Genomic DNA, 15,338 nt, shown 5'->3' with positions numbered 1-15,338 from the left:
GCGACAGCTCTAGTAGAGAGTGTGGCACGTGCATAGGGTAGTCTCATATTTAAATTCTTAGTTTTAAGTTAGAATAGGTTGTTTTGCATTCCAATGTTTTAAATTATTTTATATTTGTTTTTATTTTCTCTAAATTTTAGTATTTTGTATTTAAACACGTAAGACCATGACTTTGTTTTCAAGAGAAGAAGTTGTTTTAAACGTTTTTCGAAGTTTATGTTATAAATGATGTTCATGTAAAAGTTATATTTTCGGATTATAAATGAGCATTAGACGTTAGTGGCGACTCTAGATATGTGAAAATTTAGGGTCGTTACATGTATGATGTACAAATCTCAAATTTTTCATGAATTTTTGATGTGTTTTATGTTATGTTATGTTTATGCAACGATACAAGATGTACTATAATATGATTATGTCATGTTATGGAACTATGTTGTGATATTAATGTTGTATGATGCACGAACCTCCATATATTACACTACATAAACTACGATATCATGTACGTCGTGATATTATGCACGCTCCTTTCCCTCCATAGCTTCTACCAACGTGAGTGTAAGCTAGCCCAACTAGTAGTCTTAAAGGATACGTATACGAGTCTGCTAGGTGGATCTATGTGTGCATGTGTAGAGAAATATTACACATTCAACTCTATCCATACTGAAAAGTAGAGATCGTTGCATGTATTTGCATTTTTCGAATGCAACAGTGTGATTATTTACTGAGTATTTTTAAAATTATAAAACCAAGTGCTATTTTTTTCGGGGGAAGGTAAGACAATCATGTAGTGTCACTATATAGGCTATGAGAACGAAGTTACGATAGTTGCATTTTCTATTCAAGTTATAGCCCTTAGGTTAGATATCAAAATTAGTTACTTAACATTAATGTTTAAAATGTTAATGTTGACAAAAAAAAGTTGATTTTATGGAAATGTCAATGTCATTAGATAATTTTGAAAAAAAAATATAAAACAAAAAAAATAATAAATAAAATTAATAAAAAAACGATTTTAAATATATTAAAATACATATTATTAACTCGAGATAAAAGAGGCATATGATGATATAATTAATATGAATTTTAATGTTTAAAAATTCAAAAATTATGAAAAGGTTGTAATGAATAATTATTAGAAAAAAAATTTAACTGCCCAAACTTAATGAACCAGGAATTATTCATCATCTTTTTCAAAATTAAAATTAAAGTTCGATATATAAATAATTAAATAAATAAAGAAAGAAAAGAAAAAGAAAAATGTAGGAATTATCTCTACAATTTGCTTTTCATTGACCTGACAAAGAGTATTGACAAAGACCATTATATTCTTTTTTTCATTAATGTCCATATCTAATATTGTCAACCAAATCCAATTTTTTATAGTATGGTATAAAAATTGACCTTATATTTAATAAAAATATCAACACATAATATTAATAATAATCCTCTTCCTCGTTTAAAATGGTAAATTCTTATAGACGGTTTAAATATTCCTATAAATTTTTCAAAAGTTCCCATGGACTATGAGATCTCGCGTGGTTGAAAAAGAGAACCAAACATTTCTTAAAATAACGTGGAATTATCTCTGACAGAAAAATTTTTAAACAGGCCAAATTAGATAATCTCTCCTAAGGGTAAGATTAGGCTATTACAAATGGTATCAGAGCCAGACAACGAGCTGTGTGCCAACAGACGCTGGCCCCCAAGGGAGTGGATTGTGAGATCCCACGTCAGTTGGAGAAGAGAACGAAGCATTCTTGATAGGAATGTGAAAACCTCTCCCTAACAAACATGTTTTAAAACCGTAAGGCTGACGGCGATACATACAAGTCAAAACGGATAATATCTACTAGTGGCGTACTAGGCTCTTACACTGACATCCATATTTTCATTAAATTGAGGTCTCTACATTTTTCGTCAACATTGTCATTTAAAACTTGAGTGTTAATATTACTTTCTTGAATATTTAGTGGTGAAAATTTTGAAGTTAAAGGTTTATTATGACTTCATGCTAGTAACATAGGTGAAACAAGATTTGAGGTTTCAAACATATAAATCGTCAAATTTGTAATAAGACAGAAGAACAGACAAACAACGTTGTTTATTTGCAAAAACTACGTACCATTATGTTACATTGCATTGTAATGAAACTATAAAAAGATGGTGGAATTCTGAGAAGATTTCCGAACCCATCATAACACGACGTACGACCAAACTGATTATTATTTAAACACGACATTGAAATGGAAAATTGAAGAAGAAACTAGAAAGGGAAATGAAAGGATTTGGTTTCAAGCAGGGCAATGGAAGCCAGACGGAACCTTCTTTCCACAGTAGTTCAAAAGCAAGCTGAGGGAAACTGAGAGGTCAATCTGGAGACCCAAGGCTCTGGCCTTCACCGCAGTGCAAAGGCACACAGCAGCCTCCAGGTCAACAAGGCCTTGGATTAGGGTGCAGCATGGGGATTTTGGTGGTGAGCCGATCACTACGTGCACTAGACCGTCCAGCAAGTCGGTGCAGAGGCTGAGCTTGAGGGTGTCCCTGGGGCACTTGGGGAGTGATGGTGGCTGTCTTGACGGGGTGGGCTTGTGGGGCTTGGGTGGCGGCGGTGGGCAAGGGACATAGGTGGAGCTGACCTTAGTGAAGAAGAGGAGGTTGAGGAGGAGGAGGAGCAGGAGGGCAAGGGGTGAAGAGAGCTTGGAAGCGATTGGTGGAGAGATATTGAAGGGTTTGTAGGTTTGTGTGATGGGTTGTGAAGAATTATGAGAAGGATTAGGGTTTTTATAGATGGGTTTGGGAATTTGTTGTATTTTAACACAAAAATTCCTTATAAATTTCTGGATAGGAAACCCCCACTTTTTTATTTACTTTATTAAGTTTTAATGAATTGATTTGAGAGAGATAGTTTTTAATTAGTTTGTCTGTTTCTAAAATGTTATAAAAAGGTCAAATGGCCTACAAAATAGACCCAGTGATGTTTGATACTAAGATATCAAATACTTTATAAAGAAATTATTGTGGTATGTATGGTTGGAAAATAATAATTGATAGAAGTCCTTTAAGACAAGTGGGTAATAGATGATAATCTAAAAATTATTTTTAGTACAAATAATTTTAAAAAATATAATTTGTTTTTTTTTTTCTTCAAATATAACTATGAGATCCCAAGTTAGTTGGGAGGAATCATAAAACATTAATTGGACTGTTAAACTTCGATAACATAAAACTCATCCTTATTTCAAATGAAAACGAGTTTGCATAAGATATTAAAAGAATGAAAATTTGTAATATAAACAAAACTCTATGGAAATACTCTATAGCATTCACGGTGTGCTGCTTAAGATGCCTAAAAGAGAGAAAATATTGAGTATCAAACATATTTAGTAAATAATCTTGCTTCTAGGATTAGGAGATACAATCATAAACAATGGAGAAGTTCCTAAAAATATTCCAAGCTTAAGGGGTGTGTTATTTCTAAATTTCTATACTATCATTTCTTTTATTTCTAGCCAACACCAATTTGGAGAACACGATGAAGAAAAAATAAAACGAACATCAACTCAAGAAATTTAGTGAACCCTACCCATGTCATTGTTATGACTGTTTGCATGTATTATGTGATGCTATGCTATGTTATAAATTACGCTATGTCGTATTATGTTATGTTATAAGCTATGCTATAATACGACTATACCATGTTACCATGTTGTGGAATTATATTTATGATATTGATGATATGATGCACAAAACTCCATACACAAAGCTATGTAAATAATGTTAAATTAGGGAAAATATGACAATAATTACGTATGCATGTCTCACAGACTTGTTATGTCATGAATGAATGGAGGTATGACTTGAATCATAAACTTATGTCATGGTTTTAAGCTATGGGGACCTCATGCATTTATGTGTGTCATTTGCATCAGGATACTTTCCCATTGTGATTAATAAGAATGCGTACATTACGATATCTATGTTTGTCCTCATATTACGTGGTCCTTTCTCTATGTGGTTTTCGGTAGCGTGAGCGTGCACTAACCCGATGAATGAGGCCTAGGGAATATATACACGAGTCTGTCTGGTGAGACTATGTGCAAGTGCGTGGGCCATGTGTATGAAAGTACTACACATTCAACCCTGCCCGAACTAAGTTTAAAGTCATGTCATGATGGTTTTATGAAATGATAGGTCCCACCATATTGCATTTGATTGCATTTTTTTTACTTGCATAGTGGGGTTAGTTATGGATTATTTCTTAAAATACAAAGTCACATGTTACTATTCTTTTTTAGGTAAAGAAAAGGCACTCTTGTATAGATGACGGCGTTTGGTGAAGCCCATGAGATCGAAGCTAGGGTAGTTGCATTCATGTTTGTTTTAATAGTCCTTAGGTTAGATCATGACATCACCTTTTTTTTTTATCTCATTTAAATTCACGTTAGCTATTTTCTGCTATATTGTCATAAAATATTGTTTTTAATGAATTTATTATGAACGTTTAAGTCTACGACATTGTTTATGAAATATTTGCATAGACTTTTCCACACTTATTAGTCATGTCATGCATGCATTAGTATCTATATTTGATTAGGAAAATTAGGGTCGCTATGGATGTTATGTATCACCGAAAAATTAATGTTAGGAATCATAGATTTAGCTACTTACGTATTAGATAACATATTGTGCCACCTAAAAAATGTGGAAAAGAAAGTTCACCTGCCAAAGGATGAGTTAGGGATCCAAGTCTGACTCGTGAAGCTTCGATAAGTCATATAGGCCTAGCCTTGTCACTACCTAGAGTACCACAAGTGGCACCATCGGTGCCTCTAGTAGTGTCGGTCCCCACTATGACTACCTTAATGTGGGAGACTTTTGTGTAATAATAGAGACTATGACAACAAAATAACGAGCGTAGACAACTAACAACCCTAAGATGATGCAAGAGATGAAATAATTATGAAATTGTAAGACAAACAAGCTTCGTATCATCAATAAGACCTCTAAGGACATAACCATGGTAGAGTTATGGCTATCATTGATGATGATATTTCATATACTGAAGAGTTTAGATTTGATGGTGTTAATATAACACATGCGAAAACAATTTGGATCTTAGGAACTCTAAGTAGATCAATTATAGTGAATTAGCTAGCATGTTCAAAAGCATTAAAACTCAATGAGTTTGAATACTAACCTTTTGTCGCTCAAGTTTCTTTTTCCTCACGAACCGGTTTCGAACCACCACTAGAGTCTTCTCCACTATTCTCCGGCCTTAGAACGGGATTGTGGAATCCGGTGAGTGACTAAACTTGGGAGGGATTTATGAAGAGAGAGTTTGTGAGAGGTTTTTCTCAAATTTTTTTTTTAAAAGCCAACCTTCCATGTACCATGATCACTCTATTTATAGAGTCATGTTTGCATGTTGATGCAAATTTGAGATCACCAACACTAAAAATTTCACTCAAATGTTTGGGATTATGTGGCAAGCATGCATGCTTGAGTTAACCAAATTTTGACACTCAAAGTTTCACTCAAATTTGTTGGGTTTATTTGGCAAGCATGCAAGTTTGGCTAAACCAAATTTTGACACCTCAAAATTCCACTAACATGGATTTTTCCATTAAATGAAGTCACCATTTTGACTTTTTTCATTTTGATTCAACAATCAATTTGAATTATTAATTTCAAATTAAAGTAATATTAAATAATTCATTAAACTATTTAATTAATATTTAATATTAATTCAAATGCCAATCCCAATTAATTCCAACACATATTTGATTAAGATATTTAAATATCTCAGATTCTCTCTTTTTGTTTAATTCGTAAATAAAACAAAAATGCGGTTAAATATATCGTATATATGTAGCACATGCTCCCTAATTTGAATTCGAACACTTCGAACTCACTTGTCACACTGTTTTATGGTTTAGTTCGATATAGGCTAGTAGAGGAACCTAATGGACCTATAGATCATGGGCTCCAATGATCCAAGATGAACCGGTTAAACTCATTAACCTTGTTAACCAACATTCGTTAACTACTAGGACATTTCACTATAGCCTAGTAGTTGCACTCCTCTCACTGTAGATATATTTCTGTCCATTTGATATAACCATGATTAGTAAGTCGATCCTTCACAGGTTGTTCGTAACTAGAGCTGGGTCAGTTTACCGTTTTACCTCTGAAGTTACTTCTTGTTCCTTATGTCCACTGATCCTCTAATGAACAATTGGTTTGTGGTCCAACCAGTAAACCGAATCCCTCTCAGGGCAATGAGAGGGTGGGGTCCCTTGTCCAAGACCTGGAGTCAGTACTTAAGGGAACTACTTCTCTTCTATCCCTAAAAGTGGGTAGGAGTGAATTCCTTCTTGCACCCCACGTCCCCAGTCATTTACCCAGTCTTACCCCTGAAATGGGAGGCCTATTGAGTCGGCGAACTTGAGCCACTCTCACCCATGCAAATCTAAGGATAATTCCGAATAAACAGGAGTTCATGGTTAGCTCAAGATTAAGATCGAGTTACCTAGGTCATCGAATGAAAATAAAATCAGTCTCAACAGTAAATGACATTATAAAGTGAGAGTGATTTTCTTCATGTCCGATCTTATGCAATACTCATTGCATAGGACGCCCCCACTCACATGTCTCCACATGTACAATTTAGTGATCACATTGTTTATATCATATACAAAAGTGGGCTGCATCCATAGTGCTCCTAAAATAAGGTACTTAGCCTTATCCTTATACTATAGATCATTTTGACTATATATTTGAACTTGATCAACTCTTATGTCTCTACATATAGTTCAAGTAATCATACTATAGCCAGAGTGTTCTTAGTTTATTGGATTTAGATTAATGATCGTAAAGTTCACTTTATTCAATAACAATCTTTACTGAATAAACAACAATAATAACTTTATTGAAAATAGAATATGTTTTTATTTACAAACTATGAGTTTTAGGACATAAAACCCAATAAACTCCCACTTGGACTAAAACTCTAGTGGGGTTTTATAAAGTTGAGTAGAGAAAAAGATACAATAAACTAGAGCATTACATACTCATGCCTTTTCTCTCACTTGCCCTAGATTACATAACTCGTAGTCCTAGACTCACTAGGTGCCCTTTAAACACTTTAGCCGTGAGGGGCTTTGTAAATGGATCAGCAATGTTGTGCTCTGAAGCTATATGTGTGACGATCACATCTCCTCGTTGTACAATCTCCCTTATGAGATGATATTTGATCTCAATATGTTTTCCTCGCTTATGGCTTCTTGGTTCTTTTGAATTTGCAACTGCTCCACTGTTATCACAATAAAGAGTGATGGGAAGATGCATATTTGGAACAACTTCCAAATCAGTTAAAAACATCATAAACCATACAGATTCTTTCGCTGCTACACAAGCAGCAACATACTCAGCCTCCATGGTGGAATCAACAATGCAACCTTGCTTTATGCTTCAACATATTATTGCTCCTCCATTCAGAATGAAGATAGATCCTGATGTCGATTTCATCGAATATACATCGGTCTGAAAATCTGAGTTAGTGTACCCTGTAAGGATCAGATCCTTAGCACCGTACATTAGCATATAGTCCCTCATTCTTCTAAGATACTTGAGGATATTCTTAACGGCAGTCCAATGAGCATGTCCCAGATTGGACTGATATCTGCTGACAATTTCTACAACATAGCATATGTCGGGTCGGGTACATAACATGGCATACATCAGACTACCGATTGCTGATGCATAGGGAATGTGTCTCATATCCTCAACTTCTTGAGGTGTCTTAGGACTTTGTTCCTTTGACAAATGAACTCCATGCCTGAAAGGCTTTCTTGGAGTCCTGCATCTTATATCGAATCAACATTTTGTCGATGTACAATGACTGAGACAATGCTAGTGTTTTGTTCTTGCGATTCCGAACAATTTGGATTCCAAGAACAAACTGAGCCTCTCCTAAATCTTTCATTTGGAATTGTGTTGCTAGCCAATGCTTAATGTGAGTAAAAAATCCCACATCATTCTCAATGAGTAGAATATCGTCAACGTACAACACCAGGAAAGCTATTGTAGAGTTGACTATCTTTTTATAAACACAAGGTTCGTCAACATTCTATTTAAAGCCATAAAATTTGATCGTAGTATCAAACTTTATATTCCAGGATCGAGATGCTTGCTTCAACCCATAAATGGATCTTTTAAGCTTGCAAACCCTTTGCTTATGATCCTGTTCAATGAACCCCTCTGGTTGAGCCATATAGATACTCTATTCAAGATTGTCGTTTAGAAAGGCTATCTTAACATCCATTTGCCAAATTTCGTAATCATAAAATGTGGCAATAGACAAGAGTATTCTAATCGATTTAAGTATAGCAACAGGAGAGAAGGTTTTTTCATAGTCCACCCCCTCTCTTTGGGTATAACCCCTTGCTACAAGTCTAGCTTTAAAGGTCTGTACCTTACCGGTTTGGTCTCGTTTCCTCTTATAGATCTATTTGCAACCAATAGGTTTTACCCCATCTGGTTGATCTACAAGTTTACAGACTGAATTGAAGTACATTGACTCAATTTCAAGATTCATGGCTTTGATCCACTGATCTCTATCTTCATTATTCATTTCCTGTTTATAGGTCAATGGATCCTCAATGTCATTATCAGGTATGATGACTTGAGTTTCTGCCAAACTCAAGTAACGATCGGGTTGCGTTATAACTCTCCCACTACGTCGAGGCATTCTCAACTCTTGAGAAGGATGTGATTGACCAGAAGTGTCAGCTCCATCAACAACTCTTGTTGAAGGATCAGTTTGATCAACAACTTTTGTTGTTTTATCAGTAGCTTCTTTAGAAATCTCATTTAATACTAGTTTGCTGCTAGGTAGATGATTTCTTATGTGGTCTTCCTCTAAGAATGTAGCGTTTGTTGATACAAACACTCTATTTTCTTGAGGGTCATAAAACAAACCACCTTTCGTCTCTTTGGGGTATCCTATGAATAGACATAATTTTGAACGACGTTCTAATTTCTTGGAGTTTTGCAACAACACATGTGCTGTGTTGGGTTTTATGTTCTAAAACTCATAGTTTGTAAACAAAAACATATTCTATTTTCAATAAAGTTATTATTGTTGTTTATTTAGTAAAGATTGTTATTGAATAAAGTGAACTTTACGATCATTAATCTAAATCCAGTAAACTAAGAACACTGTGGCTATAGTATGATTACTTGAACTATATGTAGAGACATAAGAGTTGATCAAGTTCAAGTATATAGTCAAAATGATCTATAATATAAGAATAAGACTGAGTACCTTATTATGGGGACACTATGGATGCGGCCCACTTTTGTATGTGATATAAACAATGTGATCACTAAAGTTGTACATGTGGAGACTATGCAATGAGTATTGTATAAGACCGGACCATGAAGAAAATCACTCTCACTTTATAATGTCGTTTACTATTGAAACTGATTTTTTTTTTTTCATTCGATCTTAATCCTAAGCTAACCATGAACTCCTGTTTATTCGGAATTATTCTTAGATTTTCATGGGTGAGAATGGCTCAAGTTCGCCGACTGAATAGGTCTCCCATTTCAGGGGTAAGACTGGGTAAATGGTTGGAGACGTGGGGGTGCAAGAAGGAATTCACTCCTACCCACTTTTAGGGATAGAAGAGAGGTAGTTCCCTCAAGTACTGACTCCAGGTCTTGAACAAAGGGCCCCACCTTCTCATTGGCCTTAGAGGGATTCAGTTTACTAGTTGGATCACAAACCAATTGTTCATTAGAGAATCAGTGGACATAAGGAACAAGAAATAACTTCAGGGGTAAAACGGTAAATTGACCCAGCTCTAGTTACGAACAACCTGTGAAGGATCAACTTACTAATCATGGTTATATCAAATGGACAGAAATATATCTATAGTGAGGGGAGTGCAACTACTAGGCTATAGTGAAATGTCCTAGTAGTTAACGAATGTTGGTTAACAAGGTTAATGAGTTTAACCGGTTAATCTTGGATCGTTGGAGCCTATGATCTATAGGTGCATTAGGTCCCTCTGCTAGCTTATATCGGACTAAACCATAGAACAGTGTGACGAGTGAGTTCGAAGTGTTCGAATTCAAATTAGGGAGAATGTGCTACATATATACGATATATTTAACCGCATTTTTTTTATTTACGAATTAAACAAAAAAAGAGAATTTGAGATATTTAAATAAGATTTAAATATCTTAAATCAAATATGTGTCGGAATTAATTGAGATTGGCATTTGAATTAATATTAAATATTAATTAAATAGTTTAATTAATCAATTAATATTACTTTAATTTCAAACTAATAATTCAAATTGATTGTTAAATCAAAATGAAGAAAGTCAAAATGGTGACTTCATTTAATGGAAAAATTCATGTTAGTGGAATTTTGAGGTGTCAAAATTTGGTTTAACCAAACTTGCATGCTTACCAAATAAACCCCACAAATTTGAGTGGAATTTTGAGTGTCAAAATTTGATGATATCAAATTTTCATGAACATGCAAACATGACTCTAAAAATAGAGTGATCATAAAACATGAAACATCTTCTTCTTGGTGAAAAACCTTGAGAAAAATCTCTCACAAACACTCTCTTCATATATACAAAATCCCTCCCAAGTTTAGTCACTCACCGGATTCCACAATCCCATTCTAAGGCCAGAGGATAGTGGAGAAGACACTAGTGGTGATTCGAAACCGGTTCGTGAGGAAAAAGAAATTTGAACTACAAAAGGTTTGTATTCAAACTCATTAAGTTTTAATACTTATGAACATGCTAGTTATTTACTATAATTAATGTTCTAAAAGTGCCTAAGACCCAAACTGTTTCCGCATGTGTTATATTAACACCATCATCCTGGACATCCCCAAATCGTGAAGTGACGTAAACTACCTTTACGTTCTTTCCATAACTCATAAGGTGTTTCTGAAACACTCTTAGTCGAAACCATGTTCAAAATGTATGTAGCAGTCTCCACTGCATATCCTCAAAACGGATCGGGTAATTGAGTGAAGCTCATCATAGACCGAACCATGTCTAACATAGTTCTATTTCTCCTTTTTGATACACCATTTTGTTGAGGCATACCAGGGGCTGATAGTTGAGACTTTATTCCATGTTCTATCATATAGTTCTGAAATATTAAGTCCATATACTCTCCTCCTCGATCTGATCGAAGTGTTTTAATAGTTTTACCTAATAGATTCTCAACCACAGTCTTATACTCCCTGAATTTTTCAAGAGCTTCTGACTTGTGATGCATTAGGTAAAGATAGTCATACCTTGAATAATCATCAATAAAACTGATGAAATATTCCTACCCTCCTCGTGCTTTGAAATTCATTGAACCATAGAGATCTGTATGCACGAGTTCTAAGTTTTCTTTGGCTCTATAACCTTTTTCGGAAAACAGTCGTTTAGTCATTTTACCCTCAAGTTAAGACTCACATAGTGGTAAAGAGTTGTCTTCTAACTCATTTAGAAGTCCTCTTTTAACTAATCTCTCAATCCTATTGAGATTAATGTGGCATAGTCTTAAGTACCAAAGATAGGTATTAAGAGAAATTTTTTGTCATTTATTTTGAGTTTCAGCTATTTTAAACATCTCGGTATTTAAAATAATTTTTTTCACTCGGTTTTAACATATATAAGTTGTTTTCTAGTTTTGCAGAACAAATATGAATACCTCTTTTGCAAATGAACACTTCATTGATTTCAAAAGATACTTTATACAATTGTTCTAATAAACAAGAGATAGATATTAGATTTCTTTTCATTCCAGGAACAAAAAGTACATTCTCTAATATAATGAACAAATATAACACATGCGGAAGCAATTTGGATCTTAGGCACTATAAGTAAATCAATTATAGTGAATTAGCTAGCATGTTGAAAAGCATTAAAACTCAATGAGTTTGAATACTAACCTTTTGTCGCTCAAGTTTCTTTTTCCTTACGAACCGGTTTCGAACCACCACTAGTGTCTTCTCCACTATTCTCCAGCGTTAGAACAGGATTGTGGAATCCGGTGAGTGACTAAACTTGAGAGAGATTTAGTATATATGAAGAGAGTGTTTGTGAGAGGTTTTTCTCAAGGGTTTTTTTTTAAAAAGCCAACCTTCCATGTACCATAATCACTCTATTTATAGAGTCATGTTTGCATGTTGAGATCATCAAATTTTGACACTCAAAATTCCACTCGAATGTTTGAGATTATGTGGCAAGCATGTATGCTTGAGTTAACCAAATTTTGACACTCAAAATTCTACTCAAATTTGTGGGGTTTATTTGGCAAGCATGCAAGTTTGGTAAAATCCAAATTGTGACACCTCAAAATTCCACTAACATGGATTTTTCCATTAAATGAAGTCACCATTTTGACTTTCTTCATTTTGATTCAACAATTGATTTGAATATTAATTTCAAATTAAAGTAATATTAAAGGATTAATTAAATTATTTAATTAATATTTAATATTAATTCAAATGCCAATCCCAATTAACTCCGACACATATTTGATTAAGATATTTTAATCTTATTAAAATATCTTAGATTCTCTCTTTTTCTTTAATTCGTAAATAAAACAAAAATGCGGTTAAATATATCGTATATATGTAGTGCATTCTCCCTAATTTGAATTCGAACACTTCGAACTCACTATCACACTGTTCTATGGTTTAGTTCGATATGAGCTAGCAGAGGAACCTAATGGACCTATAGATCATGGGCTCCAACGATCCAAGATTAACCGGTTAAACTCATTAACCTTGTTAATCAACATTCGTTAACTACTAGGACATTTCACTATAGCCTAGTAGTTGCACTCCCTTCACTATAGATATATTTCTGTTCATTTTATATACCCATGATTAGTAAGTCGATCCTTCACAGGTTGTTCGTAACTAGAGCTTGGTTAATTTACCGTTTTACCTCTGAAGTTACTTCTTGTTTCTTATGTCCACTGATCCTTTAATGAACAATTGGTTTGTGGTCCAACCAGTAAACCGAATCCCTCTCAGGCCAATGAGAGGGTGGAGCCCTTTGTTCAAGACTTGGAGTCAGTACTTAAGGAACTATCTCTCTTGTATCCCTAAAAGTGGGTAGGTGTGAATTCCTTCTTGCGTCCCACGTCCCCAGCCATTTACCTAGTCTTACCCCTGAAATGGGAGGTCTATTGAGTCGGCGAACTTGAGCCACTTTCACCCATGCAAATCTAAGGATAATTCCGAATAAACAGAAGTTCATGGTTAGCTCAGGACTAAGATCGAGTTACCTAGGTCATCGAATGAAAAGAAAATCAGTCTCAACAGTAAACGATATTATAAAGTGAGAGTGAATTTCTTTATGGTCCGATCTTATGCAATACTCATTGCATAGAACGCCCCCACTCACATGTCTCCACATGTATAATTTAGTGATCACATTGTTTATATCATATACAAAAGTGGGCTGCATCCATAATGTCCCTAGAATAAGGTACTCAGCCTTATCCTTATACTATAGATCAGTTTGTCTATATGCTTGAACTTGATCAACTCTTATGTCTCTACATATAGTTCAAGTAATCATACTATAACCAGAGTGTTCTTAGTTTATTAAATTTAGATTAATGATCGTAAAGTTTACTTTATTCAATAACAATCTTTACTGAATAAACAACAATAATAACTTTATTGAAAATATAATATATTTTTGTTTACAAATTATGAGTTTTAGGACATAAAACCCAACAAAATTACCATAAGGTATCTTGTGCATCGTTCATGTTTTAGGATGATGCACAAATATGGTGGCAACAAACATAGATGTTTCTCAGTCCTAATGGTCTATAGTAAGACAAAGAAGGGAGAGAGATTGATCATAGACTTGGATGAAGGCGTTTGCCTCGACCTAGGCTTATTCGGTAAAGCTATTCATCAAGATTTTCTCAACTCGACCAAGGTGGCCTCAACCTAAGTGACTTATTTCTAGCCTCGGTGACTTAGGCCCTTACCTTGACTCTAAGATCATTCCTTTGTCATGGCTTTCTATGTGACTTATGCCTCGATGGCGTAAGTGCGCGTGTAGGCACGTCAGTGACTTTTTTCCCTCCATTTGACCTTCGTTTGCTTGTATTTCGCCCCGATTTCAACTCTGATCCCATTTTTATGTGAATTAGAACCTATCAAGGAAATTCTAGAATTTTTTGAACCTTTTCCAAAAAATAATTCGAGCTTGGGAAGACACGCGTCAACCCGGTAAGTAGCCATTTGGATTCGCACGAGCAGTACTTCGAGCTTGAGCATGTTTGTTAATATTGCATGAACTGCTGCGTGTTAACTCTTATGCATGATGATTGCTTGTGTTATCTTTCTTGATGAATAGGAAGAAATTATAAGCATAGATTAGGGTGCTTGTGACTAAGTAGGCTAGACGAGATCCTAGAATGGGAGACCTCTAGAACACCGTGCATATAGACCCACAAAATGATTACTGGCAGATCCAAAGCCCAGAATTCCAAACCCGATAGGTTTGTGAGAACAGGCACAAGAATCCTAGAGATGCATGAATCTAAGTCTAAGCCACCAAGTTCCACCCTAGAAAGAATAGTAGATCACCACGGTAACTGTAGGTAGCCCACTAGAGTTGAGGAGTGTGGATAGTGTCATCAGAACCTCCACTTCACTCTCTGCTCCGATACCGTACTATTGAGACAGAGCTCGGGTACGGATATTGTTGAGCTTGGCAGATCCGGATAGGGAAGTGTGACAGGTGCCCAGACCTAGTGGTGATAGCTAAGGGGTCATATGAACAGGACTCCTGGGCCGTAGAAACCCGTCCATGAGCGGGGGACGTGGAGCCACATAGGACGACTCAGTAGCTGACCAATGCACAGGGGGTCGCACCCTGAATTTAGTGGATGTATGGTTCCGTGTGAGGGTCGTCAACTAACCTCCACGGATGATGTTGAGAGAGAGCCACGTATTCAGATCCAGCCATACGATCCCCTCAGATTTACTTATGAGGTCGCGCCTCACCTCAAGACACTGATCATTTCACTACATAAGATGGGTAAGCCACCAAGATACAGAAAAGAGAGTTTTAGCTTAGATCACTGTTCTTAGAAACCCGAGAAAGACCATGGATACCTACTAAGATAAGGATTCGAAAAGTGCCTAAAAGTAGGCTGCTTATTAAGTATATTTTTATGCTCACCCCTTTCTTCCCTTTTTTTTTTCAGGTACCAACCAATACGGGGAGGTGTTCGAGAGCTACACTGTCACAGAGAGGTGTCGTTCAAGAGC

The 15,338-nt window shown here is 35.4% G+C and overlaps 1 protein-coding gene across 1 annotated transcript; it reads right to left on the bottom strand.

The window, feature by feature from the left end:
• Positions 1-2,088: 2,088 nt before the first annotated feature.
• Positions 2,089-4,824, bottom strand: LOC111471919 (14 kDa proline-rich protein DC2.15-like). Its single transcript, XM_023117593.1, has 2 exons — positions 4,810-4,824; positions 2,089-2,840 (listed from the first exon to the last, which is right to left on the bottom strand). Exons 1-2 carry the CDS (start codon positions 4,822-4,824, stop codon positions 2,295-2,297), a joined length of 561 nt encoding a protein of 186 aa, XP_022973361.1. The 3' UTR covers positions 2,089-2,294.
• Positions 4,825-15,338: the final 10,514 nt, after the last annotated feature.

The sequence above is a fragment of the Cucurbita maxima genome, unplaced genomic scaffold, assembly GCF_002738345.1.
Source record: "Cucurbita maxima cultivar Rimu unplaced genomic scaffold, Cmax_1.0 Cma_Scf00060, whole genome shotgun sequence".
NCBI lineage: Eukaryota > Viridiplantae > Streptophyta > Magnoliopsida > Cucurbitales > Cucurbitaceae > Cucurbita > Cucurbita maxima.
The sequence above is the reverse complement of the archived record's forward strand: the minus strand, read 5'-3'. Positions and strand labels throughout refer to the sequence as shown.